We start from the raw sequence: 14,548 nt of genomic DNA, 5'->3' as shown, positions 1-14,548 counted from the left end.
CAGCCACGCTCCCAGCCGCTGACCCCTGTGCTGCCTGCTAGACCACAGATTATCTCAGTCCAGAGTCCTAGATCAGAGAGGTTCAATCTGCATTACAGTTCTGAAGCAACTCCATATCCTTTGGATTTACTCTGAGTTGACACATCAATGTTACTCCAGATGAAAATCGGGCCCTGGTTGTTAGACATTGTGGGCTTGAGTTCCTACTACTCCCATTGATTTGAACTTGCAGTGCAGGTGCTCAGTCTTATAAAAATCAGGCCCTGTTAACTGCTTTCTGTTCTCCATTGCACCTAAATATTAGTTAGACTAGCTTCCTTTCTCACTTTGTTAATATATTCTTGAGATCTGACCTTGTAATTCTCTGTCATTCAGTTGTGGAGTTCCCATTCCAAACCACCTACTAGCTGGCTTGCCTCTCTGCACCATTTTCCATGGATAGTTATAGTAACTGGCTAACGCACTGTATGCTTCTAAGGTATTTCCTGGGCATCTGGTTGAGTTCATGCATCGGCCTGGCGTCATACCAAACCACATGTGTTGTGGAAAAAAACATCTGAAAATCAATTTATTCTAAGCAAATGTCATCGTCAAACTATTCTTGCCCTGTCTGTGGAGCTCTGGCCATTGGTTATCCCCTTCAGAGTCCTGCCAAGACAGACATGAAACACATTCCAAAAGGACTGTTGTTACATTTCAGCTATATATGAAAAATAATTTTTTGTGTAGAGGATATTTTTACAATAGGCCATGCTTGTAAGCAGTTTTTGAAACACTGGGCCATTCATTAAAGATGCTTTGGAGAGTAGATGAGACCATTTAGTAGGTATAGATAAAGATTCTCCCCTTGCTTACACTAATGTGTTCTATACTATATAGAACACATTATAACTCATTAATATAACGTGCATTGGTAGATACTTTTACAGATACACTCCCTCTCAGAAGTGTCCTCTTTTTTGAATGTTGAAATATGGTAACCCTATCGTATACCGGTATGTCATAAGGAATAATGCCATCAATGTGCACTACAGTAAATCAAGTATGAAATCAAAATCGACCCCAGGAGTGCGGTGACACCAGGAAGGTAGAAAGGTCATAGGCCTATTTGCAACTCTTAATTTCTGTACAGGGGGGGTAATGGAGAGTCTATGAGATACAGCAAGATTTTGAACCAATCTACTACTTAGAGGAGAAATCTATCTTCAGTCACAGAGTAATGTAAACAAATAGACAAGAATCAATAAAAACCCAAACTAGCCTTTGCACAAGCAAGCTTAACTCCATAGACTTCAATTGAATTTTTTCCTCTTATTTCAGGGCTTAATAATATGGCCCTTTAATATCTCCTGTTTACCTTTATGTATATTTTATAATAGCATCTCTCACTACCCTATTCAAGAATTTTAGATAGTGCTGATTAACAAGATTTGTATTACTATGTTCTTTTGCAGGTTAATTATACGGCGTGACCACTTGTTGGAAGGCACCTTCAATCAGGTGATGGCTTATTCACGCAAGGAGCTTCAGCGGAACAAACTCTATGTCACATTCGTTGGAGAGGAAGGGTAGGGAACTATTAAACAGTGTGCACTGTGTGAGAGTCATTACGTTAGCATTAGAGAAAGTCTGAATCTCTCTTGTTATGTGTTAGGTTACTTCTGGAGGAGTGAACTGGTCCATATAGAATTAAAAACAACCCAAACTTTTGTTCTTCTTAGCACTTCTAAAGTTTCTATAGTTTCTTTCATCTGAGTTCTTCTGAAATGTTAACTGATTAAGACTCACCATCTTGGTGCCATGGGTAGTAATCCCCATTGAGGGAACTGAGGCACTGTCACACACAAATCAATATCAGGTTGTTAATCCCCACCTACCACCCCCACCCCCACTGTTAATCCCCCTGTTTAACCAATAGCTTTCACTGGCTCTTTAAAATGAACCTTTGTTGTCGTTGGAAAAAGTGTTTTCCTCACTTGCCCTAGATGAAGTGAGAAGCATAAATTCTATTAGAAGAGCCATTGTTACTGTCAGCCAGAGGCAGAAAGTACTGGAAATCTGTCAAACTCTGCTTGTGAGACTTCCTGACTGATCTTGCAAATACAAGAAGTTTTGGTAGTACAGATGAGATTACAGTAAATAGCCGGGCTTTTGTTTTTTTATCCAAAACAAACCTTGCTAATGTCACCCACTGCCACTTGTCACGTCAACAGTTATGCTCTTCGTGAGGTTTCATCCCCAAACTTTAATTAAAGAAAGAAATTTTGAATCTCTCCAGTGTTTCAAATAAGGATGTCTTAGAATCCTGTTTTAATTCTGTTGTATGCACAAGCTCTTAATAGAAACACAGAAAGGATTTAGAGATATAAAAAAGATACCGTTTCAGCTCCAAAAATGTTGGGGCAGATGGCAAAGTACGCAGCAATCACATCAGATTAAATTTGCTAAGATAACAGAGCAAGTAAAAGGTTCTCAAGAGCTGAATTCATCTGGAGACCTGCTAGATAAAGTAGAAATTGAGTCAGAGAGAGGGTTATTTTTAGTGTTGTTGATATTATGGACTTTATTAACTACTTAATTTGTGAAAATGGATTGTGTCACTGAGATTTATAAGAGAAGTTCTGGTATAGCAAGTTCCGTCCCTAATTCTGCTGCCACCTTACCATGTGACCAAAGGTAAATCATTAGCCTTTCCTTTGTCTCCGTTACTCATCTGGAGAATGGTTCTCATGCTAACAATGGCCCAGTTCTTTAACTTTACTTGCTATTTTCCCTTAATTTCCAATAACTTCTACTGGGTTTGGCATAATATCCTGCAAATCATAAAAATCTAATTCATTTACATCTGAGGCCAAATTCTTTTGTGCTTTATTCTGTTTAATGCCTGTGAAGATCCTGCTGGAGGCATCCTAACGTGGAAGGTCTCTGTTGAGGAGGTGAGCAGTGGTGCAAAGTGCCCTCAATGACCCATGTTCTTGGCAATCTGCAGGACATATGGCAGTGGTCTCCAACCTTTTTCAGCACAAGACCACTTTTTGAATTTAAGAGCAACCCAAGATCTCCCCCTAAGAAAATGTAGAATAAACAGTCTATTTTTAATTTATGCCTTATGAATCTAAAATCAAGGATATATCATTATACATTTTGTCCTCTATTCACCAAGTATCAGTGTGACACCTGTGACTGCACATTATCTGCCAGAAAAAGCTGTGTTAATTGTATCTATAAATAGGTTCAGATTGTCCTTTAAAAATTGTTGAAATGAAAACTAAGATGTTCTTATTTATATACTGTATCTTGTTACAATGCTAAAGGTTTTATATTTTGAAAAGTACCTCTCTCTAGTCATGTCCACATTTACAATAGAGATTTCACAATGGTAACAAATGGTGACCGGGCATTGATTATCCATAAAGATTTTCTGCCTCTGAACTTTCTCATGCTGTGCTCTTTGGCTGAGCAATGGTGGGGCGGAGGAGACGGTGGTGCATCTCTAGCAATGGGGATAGAAGCAGTGTTTGTGCTGGTGGAACTCAGGGAAAGCCCTGAGGCCATCAGGAGCACAGTGGAATAAGGATTGTCCTCCCCAGTACAGAATAAGTGTAACAGCAAACACCCCAGCCATGCGGCTGCTGCCCCAGTCCCCAGCAGCAGCAATCCACCCACCCACAACTCCAACCCCCAGCAGTAGCAACCTGCCTGCCCACCACACAGCCACAAACCCCGGCAGCAGCAGCTGCCCGCCCACCATGTGGCCTTTACCCTCGGCAGCAGCAGCTGCCCGCCCACCATGTGGCCTTTACCCTCGGCAGCAGCAACCCCCACAATGTGACCTCAGCCTCAGCAGCAGCTGGAGCAGCCCTGGCCGCCAGAACAGTTGCCCTAACAGCAGTCCCCCAGCACAGCCCCGGGCTGGGCACATCCCCATACCCACTCGACGTACGGTCCCAGCCACAGGAACAGCCACACCATTCACCTTCCAGGTCCAGCACAAAGGTGAGTGCAGCTGCGCAGCACTGCAAAGGAGGTGGGCAGGCTTCACATTTTTTGTACATGCCACATAGGCATGTGCCTTAGAGGGAAGCCTTTGTCAACCATGCCACATCTAGACTGACGCGCTGTGCCGGATCAGCTGATCGTCAACACAGCACGGTGTCCACGTTTATTTTAATGAAGCAGGAATTATTTAAATCCCCGCTTCATTGACTATGCCGAATAAACTAATTTACATGGCTCCGTCGACGGAGCCATGTAGTCTAGACACACCCTTAGAGATACCGTGATCAGCCACTTGATCGCGATCGGCAGGTTGGGGACCACTGACAGGGGGAGCCAGCACAAATCAGATATTGGACAGCACTGCTGTGAAGAGAATGTGTTGAATTAATATATCTCCGAGAAGCCTTCATTGCAGGGCCTTCTGTGAGGGATTTTAGAGAAGCAGGCAGATACCCCCTTCCACCAGCTCTAACAAAACTACACCCATCTATTTATATTAATTAAGTCAGATTTTATCTAGTGTAATTCAATTGAGTTCAGTGGAGTTACACCAGTGATTAATCTGCTCCAGTGTCCTTCACTTCTATGGCTTTAATCTGATTGCTAACTTAAGAGTCAGCTAGACGTTAAAGGGCCACATCAAAATGTAGCACTGAAAGTGTGCAAAATTGCCTCATGCCTCCTTCCAAACTGAATGAGTTAGACATACAGCCACTTGCAATTATGCTACTATAACTTCAGCCTCATTATAGAGCAGTCTGACCCAGCTGCAGAATTTTCCACCTCCTTTGAATTTGTTAAATATAAAAAGTAATGCCTGTCTCAGAAACCATTTTGGCAGTAAGTGATTTGTGACTGCAAGTGATTCTTTCTTATTACTGTATGGAGGTTCTCATTACTTGCTATACCAGAATTGTATAAAAGCTGCCTAACCTTATTGCAGGATAGTCTGTTTTTAATAAATATATCCAGGTTAGGATTAATGCGTTTGTGACACATTTTTAAATAGTTGAGATAATTGAAAATGGTTTGATATAAAAGGAGAGTTTAAAAAAAGAGAAAAGTCATAAACCCAGACAGCAAGATTCAGTTTAAAATAAATGTCCTTCCCAAGGTACTAAATAAACTGGGAAATAGCAAAAAAACTACAGAGCACATGTGTACCAAGTGAAAAATCACCGCATCAGCCTATAGGATTGAGAGTTGTGTTAGGAACTAGTCTTGTTCATCCTTGTCTTGAGGGATCACAACCATGCACTGTAAGAAAGTACCCAATGTTTGATTCTTTGGGACTGGAATATACTTCAGATTGCATACGCATGCAGGGAGCAAGAACCCTCTTTTGCTCTCCCGTGTAGCTCCACTGACCATGAATCTGTGTTCAGAATTAAACCAGTGCAGCAAACCTGCTTATATCTCCCTACAGATTAAGGAAATGTAAGAAGCCTTGCTTCACCTGCTGCCCAACTGAGATAAAGGATGCTGTACAGTAGCAAATTATTACTGCCTGAGACAAAGGGGAAATAGGATGTGTCAGTCATGATACTTTCCAGGAATGCCACTAGGGGAATGATGCAGCATATGCATCATGGCTTGCTGAGGTCTCTTCCTAAAATGAAAATATAGTATTAGCAGAGGAGGGTTAGCATCAGCAAATATATAAGAAATTATTATCTGCAAGTAAGACATTAGTCAGTGCAGATTCAAAGCATGAAATGCACACAACTAAGAATGAGACTTATTTTATCTGAATTTCCTTTCCAGCTTGGACTACAGCGGTCCCTCCCGAGAGTTCTTCTTCCTTCTGTCTCAGGAGCTCTTCAATCCTTACTATGGCTTGTTTGAGTATTCAGCCAACGACACTTACACTGTACAGATCAGCCCCATGTCTGCGTTTGTGGAAAACCACCTTGAATGGTAAGATCTGCTGTCCAAATGTTAAGCAGAATGAAACAGTTCAGCTGGATCCACATAATGAAGGTTATGTGTGTTTCAAATGCTGTCAGTTTACATCAGGTTGTATGTAAATCCCATTTCTGCTATTGTCGGATGGGGTGGAGGAGTGAAATGGAGCAGGAAGAGAAAGAGGGAGTGTCTGCGTGTAGATTAAATGATAGGATCTGAAGAGAGGAGACATTATCAGGCCTTTTACTGAAATGGATGTTCTGATGCTAACACATTATTTGTGCCCATCTCTATGTGAGTGCAGAAGTTGCAGTGGGGCAAGACGATTCAAATGCTTTTCTTTATCCTGCTGTCTTCATATCCCTGTGCAGAGGTCAGGTCCAACTTCTGTCCTTCAAGTCACTTGAATGTAAGAACTCAGCAAGCCCAGAGAGGCCTGGGAATTGCATGACTGTGGCTCTGCCCACCCAGTGCCAGCTAGCTACCTGGACACTGCCATATTGCTTCTTGTCAAAGAGTAATATTTGTGCTGTCCCTGCCTGCCTGTGGCACAATGCCTCCAGGAGCTCCTGCTGGGGTGGAGTGTCTGATGATGCCCCTTACTGTAGGTTGTACCTGAACAGCCCACTTTAGCCCTATTTAATGTTGTAGCCTCTGAAATAGCTCAGTTTTTATGTGATGGGACCAGTAAAAAAAAAAAAAAAGGTGCCGGTACTCCGGGAGAAAAGTTGTTGAGCTCTGACTGGACGTGCCGGTACTGCATACAGTACCGTCACAAAAAAGCACTGCCAGCAAGTATGGGCTCTCCTCACCTACAACGTGCAGGTTGAAAATCTGTGTGCTGCTTCACCTGTGTCTTTACAGATATAATTCTGATCTTCTCAGTTTAGTCTCTGCTAAATTATCTCTTAATAATTTGAGATGTGGTGCACTGTACTGTAGGCTGCTAATTCCGAGCTTTGTTTCCTATGAACAGAAGCACTTGTTGGGATTTCATCATGGTAGTAAAATATTGACATATATCGGTTATTCTTACCAATGATTTTCTTCGTTGAGGGAATTTCAGTAGACTCACATCAGAAGGGGTTTTTTTTTTAGCAGAGTATAATACATAGCTCATTCAACTTGTGAGTTCCATATGCTCATCTGTTCTAGGAAACACTTCTTCCTTCTCATTAAGTTAGAGTGGGAGTAGGAAGTCTCATGTCAGTAAACTGTTCCATTTGGGATCTGTGTGTGGTTGCAGTAGATGGAGAATACATATGCCTGGAATATAGGAGCCATGTCTGAAATAAATGTTTGATACATAATCACTCCCATGAAGTTGAGTACGATGGGCTCAATGATTTGTAATCTGCAGTACGCATATCAGAATTCCTCCCCACCATCATTCTCAATCACGGGTCAATTTAGATATTGCAATGCTTCCTTATTGCTCTGCAGTCCTGTGTAAGATACAGTCATCCATTGTATGGCCTAGTTTTTAATGGCAGCAACGCTAAATCCTCCATCTGCTTTTCAGGCACATCTAAATGAGCTCCAGAGTTCAGTGGCTGCAGTTACGAAAGGAATGCATTTTGGTTTCTATGCACCTTTCCAATGTCTAAAAATTCTTTCTAAGAGAAGAGCTTAGCAGCCATTTTCTCCTCACAGGTGGTACAATACAGCCTGCTAGAGAGAAGAGACACTTTGTGCTCTCTCCTACTTTTCTTCTCTCTCATTTTGTTGTTATCGTACCAAAATGGAGTTAATGTGGAATGAAAGTGCTTGGTTGCTCTTTGTGTACAGAAAATATATGTCTGTCTCGGTATTATATCTAGACATCATTGGTCAGAAGGATGAATCAGTCACTGCAAAGGGAGGGCCTTGTGAGCAGTGAAAGGAATGTAAACCAAAATATGGGAGGTGTGCATGAGCCAAGGGAAAAATAAATAAGAGTGTAGTTGTTCAGTGACAGCACTTGAACTTTTGTTGATATAATTCGTTGAGGTCAAAATTTCATAATCAGCCTGATCGATTTCATAGCTGGCTTTTAGTGTCCAGATATATTTTCTCTTGCTATGCATACTGATTAGTAGATGGCTATTAATATAAAGACAATATTTTACCTCATATAAAAACATGCAACTCCAGTTGACTATATCATAGAATAATAGAATAATAGGACTGGAAGGGACCTCAAGAGGTCATCGAGTCCAGCCCCCCGCCCTCAAGGCAGGACCAAGCTCCACCTACACCATCCCTGACAGATGTCTATCTAACCTGTTCTTAAATATCTCCAGAGAGGGAGATTCCACCACCTCCCTTGGCAATTTATTCCAATATTTGACCACCCTGACAGTTAGGAATTTTTTCCTAATGTCCAATCTAAACCTCCCCTGCTGCACTTTAAGCCCATTACTCCTTGTCCTGTCCTCAGAAACCAAGAGGAACAAATTTTCTCCTTCCTCCTTGTGACACCCTTTTAGATATTTGAAAACCGCTATCATGTCCCCCTTTAATCTTCTTTTTTCCAAACTAAACAAGCCCAGTTCATGAAGCCTGGCTTCATAGGTCATGTTCTCTAGACCTTTAATCATTCTTGTCACTCTTCTCTGTACCCTTTCCAATTTCTCCACATCTTTCTTGAAATGTGGCGCCCAGAACTGGACACAGTACTCCAGCTGAGGCCTAACTAGTGCAGAGTAGAGCGGCAGAATGACTCCACGAGTTTTGCTTACAACACACCTGTTGATACAACCTAGAATCATATTTGCTTTTTTTTGCAACAGCATCACACTGTTGACTCATATTCAACTTGTGGTCCACTATGACCCCTAGATGCCTTTCCGCCATGCTCCTTCCTAGACAGTCGCTTCCCATCTTGTATGTATGGAACTGATTGTTCCTTCCTAAGTGGAGCACTTTGCATTTCTCTTTATTAAACCTCATCCTGTTTACCTCTGACCATTTCTCTAACTTGCTAAGGTCATTTTGAATTATGTCCCTATCCTCCAAAGAAGTCGCAACCCCACCCAGTTTGGTATCATCTGCAAACTTAATAAGCGTACTCTCTATCCCAATATCTACATCATTGATGAAGATATTGAACAGTACGGGTCCCAAAACAGACCCTTGAGGAACTCCACTTGTTATCCCTTTCCAGAAGGATTTAGAACCGTTAACGACAACTCTCTGACTACGGTTATCCAGTGAATTATGCACCCACCTTATCGTGGCCCTATCTAAGTTATATTTGCCTAGTTTATCAATAAGAATATCATGCGAGACCGTATCAAATGCCTTACTAAAGTCTAGGTATATGACATCCACCGCTTCTCCCTTATCCACAAGGCTCGTTATCTTATCAAAGAAAGCTATCAGATTAGTTTGGCATGACTTGTTCTTCACAAACCCATGCTGGCTATTCCCTATCACTTTATTACCTTCCAAGTGTTTGCATAGGATTTCCTTAATTACCTGCTCCATTATCTTCCCTGGGACAGATGTTAAACTGACCGGTCTATAGTTTCCTGGGTTGTTCTTATTCCCCTTTTTATAGATGGGCACAATATTTGCCCTTTTCCAGTCTTCTGGAATCTCCCCTGTCTGCCATGACTTTTCAAAGATCATAGCTAAAGGCTCAGATACCTCCTCTATCAGCTCCTTGAGTATCCTGGGATACTGGTAGTATCCTGGGATATGACTGGTAGTTCTCTAAAGCCATCTGAGGCAGAATTTGGACCCAGGATTTAAAGTCCAAAAAATGAAATTAATCCATTGAGGGTATACAGACTCATGTATCTGGGGATAGGTTATAAACCTGCCTTTGGTTGTTTGTGTATGAGGGGTGAGACTTTTTAAAGCTCTCCACATTGTGCTAATTTGGCTCCCATTGAAGTCCCATTGGTAAAATGTATCTGAGGGTTTCCTATGCCCCTGACCTTACAATAAGATCTAAGACCAATAATATTCCTTTAGCTTCCAAATGTCTTGTGAAATGCCTAACTCACTGATATATATAAAGTGATTTGAGAGCCTCAGATTTCAGTCACTGGAAAAGTATAAAGTATTAATACTGGAGTCTTTTTTTAAACTTTGAAAATTTTAGGTTAGTCACAAGAATTACACAATCATAGATTGCTTCAGGTTTAGGGTATCCTTGAGCCTTTTGCCATATTCATGGCAGACTTTCAGTAGTACAAACAGTTTATCATTCACGTGGAATCTATTCTTGGGCCCCCTTTTCATTTAGGAAATATTGCAAGCCCATATAAGAAAATATTAGCTGTTGTCCACGCTGAGGGAATTGAGAAATCCACATTTTCTCTCCCAGCCAAAAATGTTGAGTTCTGCCCCCAGTAATGGCTTATTTTATGCCTTGTTCCTTGTGTAAACAACATTCCAAATCCAGAAGGAGCACATCAAAGCACAGAGTCGTCATGTGTATGCCAAATGAAAATAGAGACCTAGACTGGAAAATATTTCTCATGTAAGGAGAAAATGAGATTTAATATTTTTCCTACAAGCTTTCACTGAATAAGACTTTTTTTTCCAGATCTCATGTAAATGTTGTATGCACAAAACTAAGCGATATCACACATACTCATGTTTAAAAATTACACCTATGGAAAGAAAAGATATCTGAAAGAAATCTCACTCACTCACTAACCTAGATTGCCCATTGCTAATCTAAGTGCTGTGAACAACCTCTGTGCATTTAATTTAAGATGGACCATATGGAAGTGGTTATGGTTTTAAACACAGAGGGCTAAGTCTTGAGCTGCTGTAAATTCACCTAGCTGCATTGGCTTGAATGAAGATAGATGCATTTACACCAGCTCATGGTCTGATCCAATGTCTCTTCCTTTTCTTTTTTGAATTTTTCCGTGGATGTATCCATTTGAATGAGCACTAAGAGTCAGGCTCAGTAGCTCTGAGCAAGTTTCTCCACACATCTGTACCAGTTTACTTTCCCTTTCACTTGCTACACCCCTTCTAGTCCAGCCCTGGATTTCTTTTGATCAGAGACTGCCAAGGATGTTAAGCAGTATGGGATGTGGGGGGGGGGGGGGGAAGGTTCTCCTTGTCTCCTTGTTACATTGATTAACAAAGGATTAGGATGAGACCTGGCAATTCATTGCTACTAGTATCCTACCTGCCAGAGACACAATTTTATAAATCCAATAAGAACTAACAACCTTAACTCTCTCCTTCTTCCCCTACACTCAGTCCAGGGAGGTGGGGAGAGGGGATTGGTTTTTATTAAACTGTTTGACAAGCATGTGACAAATTGTCTTAAGATACAAAGCATATTAAAAAGGACCTAAGAGGGTTTGAGGCTGGGAATCAGATGTATTCTATTCTGTCCTTGCCACTGATTAACTTGAACAGGTCTTGTGGGTCTTTGTTTTCCAAAATGATGAAGGATTTTGGGTGACCAATTGAAGACAACTTGAAGAGACATGATTTTCAAATAGTGATGAACCTTCACTCTGAAAATCAGGCCCCTTTAAAATATCTCAGATATCCAAAACAACTAATCTCTTTTGAAAATGTAAGCTGTATCCTAGCTCTTCCTCAGTTTCCAGCTACAAAATACAGGTAACAGTACCTAACTGTCAGATATCAAGTTAATTAATATTGTAAAGTGCTGTGAAATTCTCAGATGAAAGAGACTATAGGAATCCATAGTATTTTAGGCTACATTACCTTATACATTTTAATAATTAATTATAAAATTTCAAGCATGTTAATAAAATATTGTAAATATTACTGGACACAAATTACATACTATTAAAATAAATATGCAGTCACAGCTATCTTATAGGGCAATTCCACTGTCTGAGAAGTTTGTATTACTGAAGTGCCATGTTAATTCTCTATTATGATCTCTCCTATGTCCTAATGTACAGATTGAACCTCTCTGATCCAGCACCATCTGTGGTCCAGAAGAACTATGGATGTTGCTGGACCAGAGAGTCCTTGGACCCAAGCTGGCCACATAGCCCCAGCAGACCTAGGGCTGGCCATGGAGCCTGGTGATCTGCTGTCCAGCAGAAGAGCCATCTTTCCCTGGTCTGGCAAATTCCCTCCTTCGAGACTGGTCAGGTCCTGAGGGTGCTGGACCAGGGAGGTCCAACCTATATTGAAATAAATATTTATTTCCCATTTAAGGTTGAGGAATGACTGATTTACACATAGTAATGCTGTTGGTACACCTTGTTAATTATATATTAATGGTGAGGAGGAATGGATATACACAGAAAGATTCAATGAGAATTATAAAGCAAAGAAGGGAAAATACATTCTTTTGGAGCCAGGCCGTGGTGCAGCCCCAGAACAAGGTGCCTCTACATAGCCTACCCTGGCTGCAGCTCGAGCCCTGGGAAAGCCTCAAAGAATGCTTGCATTTTTTGCTTCATATTTACATTGGTTTTAATTCCCACTTTTACTAAAAGAATTTTCCAGAGTCTTTGGAAGGCATAAATTGGTGATATTGCTAAACACTAGGGCTACATCTACACTACAAGGTTTTTGCACAAAAACAGCTGTTTTTGCGCAAAAACTTGGGGAGCGTCCACACCTCAAATGAGCTCTAGCACTATTAAATGGGCAGTTAAACGGCAGAACAGTGGGCTTTTTCCGTCCTAGGTAAACCTCCTTTTCTGAGTCATAACTGCTTTTAGCATTACAGCTATTGCACAAGAAGGCAAATGTAGACGCTCCAGAGGAAAAAAGCACAGGTGTTCTGATGGCCATTCTATGAATGGCCATCAGAGCTTTCTTGCGCAAGAGTGTCCAGTAGTGTAGAGGCTCTCTTGCGCAAAAGAGCCTGGCAAAAGCGAGGTGCTTTGATGTGTGGACGTGGTCTTGCGTAAGAAGCCTTTGTGCCAAAAAACGAGTGCTACAGACTTCTTGCTCGAGAACACTGCAGTGAAGACGTAGCCTAGGGCTACGGCTACACTATTGCTATGTCTAGACTTCATGTCTCCATCGACAGAGCCATGTAAAATAGTTTATTCGGCATAGTCAAAGAAGCGGGGATTTAAATAATCCCCGCTTCATTAAAATAAAAATGGCCGCCGCGCTGTGCCGATGATCCGCCGATCCAGCACAGCGCAGCAGTCTAGATATGGCGTGGTCGACAAAGGCTTCAGCAGATCATCGGCACAGCGCAGAGGCCATTTTATTTTAATGAAGCAGGGATTATTTAAATCCCCGCTTCTTTGACTATGCCGAATAAACTATTTTACATGGCTCCGTCGATGAAACCATGTAGTCTAGACATAGCCTAGGAGTTTTGCTGCAAGAGGCAATGCAAATGAAGCGTGGATTAGCATTTTCTCGTGCTTCAGAAAATGCTAATCTGTGTTTCATTTGCATTGCCTCTTATAGCAAAACTCATAAGGTAGACAAAGTCTAAAAGAGTGGTCACCAACCAGTAGATCAGCATCTACCAGTAGATCTTGGAGCCTCTGACAGGTGATCCTGACCGGTTTGGCCAGGATGCTTTCAAGCACTGGCACTTCAGCTGCCCCTCCACCCACTGTCATGCTGATCCTGTCCTCTGCCTTGGAGCTGTTCCTCTGGGAGCATCCTGCTTGCTGTGCAGGGTGTGAGAGAGAGAAGAAGGAGGTGCTGATGTCAGGGTATCCCTCCCCCCCTCACTCCTGTATCCGATCTCCACAATTACTCTCCCATTCCAACCCAGGGACTGGAATAGTGGAACTGACCTGTAACTGGTGGGTGGGTAGTTCCTTTTGGCCATCTTATTGTTCTGCACATTTTATTTGTGCTTTTTGTGGGGAGGTATACATTTCACCTTGTGTGAATAAAAGACTGAGACAGCTGAAACAGACTCATTTATTTGTATTTAGTGCAGAACAGACCAGAGAGGCCAAACCAGAAATTGATCCTGTCAAATGCTTCAAGAAAAATACACAGTGAAATACTGTGGAGTCATAAAGTTTAAACTTCATAATCGTAGCCAAAGTGGCAATTTTTCCAAGGTGCTGAAAAGTGATCAGTGATGTCGCTAGAAGTTGTGGATGGTCAGAGATGTGCAAAATCAGGCCAAAAAAATTGGCAGCAAAGTCATGCTGTGTCACTACACTAAAAGAGTGTATCTGAGTCTTATTATTTAGAATTCTGAATACTTTGTGTATGCATGAATTTGTGTTGGTATGTGAATTATATTTTCCTTATGTTTTTAGCATTGGAGAAACTACCGACACATACTTTCATAAAACAGGGACAAATACCTATTTGTCATCAAACTTACATTTTATAATGTGGCTCCATTTACATCAGTGAAGTTATGCTGAATTTATGATGGGGCAGAATAAAGCAGATTATGGTCCTTCCATAGTAAAATACTTCCAAATAAAAATATATGAGTGTTTATTTGCTTTTGTAAAACAGGCGGCCTACTGTCACTGCTTGACACCCCACGCAGTCCAGAACAAACATGCCATACATTGTGTCAAGTTATTGTGGCTTCAGTGTTAGATATATATGTCAGTGACTCATTAGCAGTCAAAGGAAAGTGTGCAGTCATTGGCTTGGGGTTTTAGAGTCTTGCCTAGTAGATGACTAAATAAAGATTTTTCTGAGTGACTTTGATTGGTATGTGTCAACACATACTGAAGCAACAAAAAACAAA

At 41.3% G+C, this 14,548-nt stretch overlaps 1 protein-coding gene across 3 annotated transcripts in view; it reads left to right on the top strand.

The window, feature by feature from the left end:
• HECW1 (HECT, C2 and WW domain containing E3 ubiquitin protein ligase 1) overlaps positions 1-14,548 on the top strand; it is a 346,449-nt gene that overhangs the window by 286,041 nt on the left and 45,860 nt on the right. For all 3 annotated transcript variants that reach the window (XM_075921722.1, XM_006124096.4, XM_014574083.3), the window contains 2 exons: positions 1,455-1,568; positions 5,764-5,916. In XM_075921722.1, coding sequence (XP_075777837.1) covers positions 1,455-1,568; positions 5,764-5,916 — 267 coding nt within the window. The remainder of the gene's footprint in view (positions 1-1,454; positions 1,569-5,763; positions 5,917-14,548) is intronic.

Source organism: Pelodiscus sinensis, chromosome 2, assembly GCF_049634645.1.
Source record: "Pelodiscus sinensis isolate JC-2024 chromosome 2, ASM4963464v1, whole genome shotgun sequence".
Classification (NCBI taxonomy): Eukaryota; Metazoa; Chordata; order Testudines; family Trionychidae; genus Pelodiscus; species Pelodiscus sinensis.
Note: the sequence above shows the minus strand (reverse complement) of the source record. Positions and strands in the feature narration are given on the sequence as shown.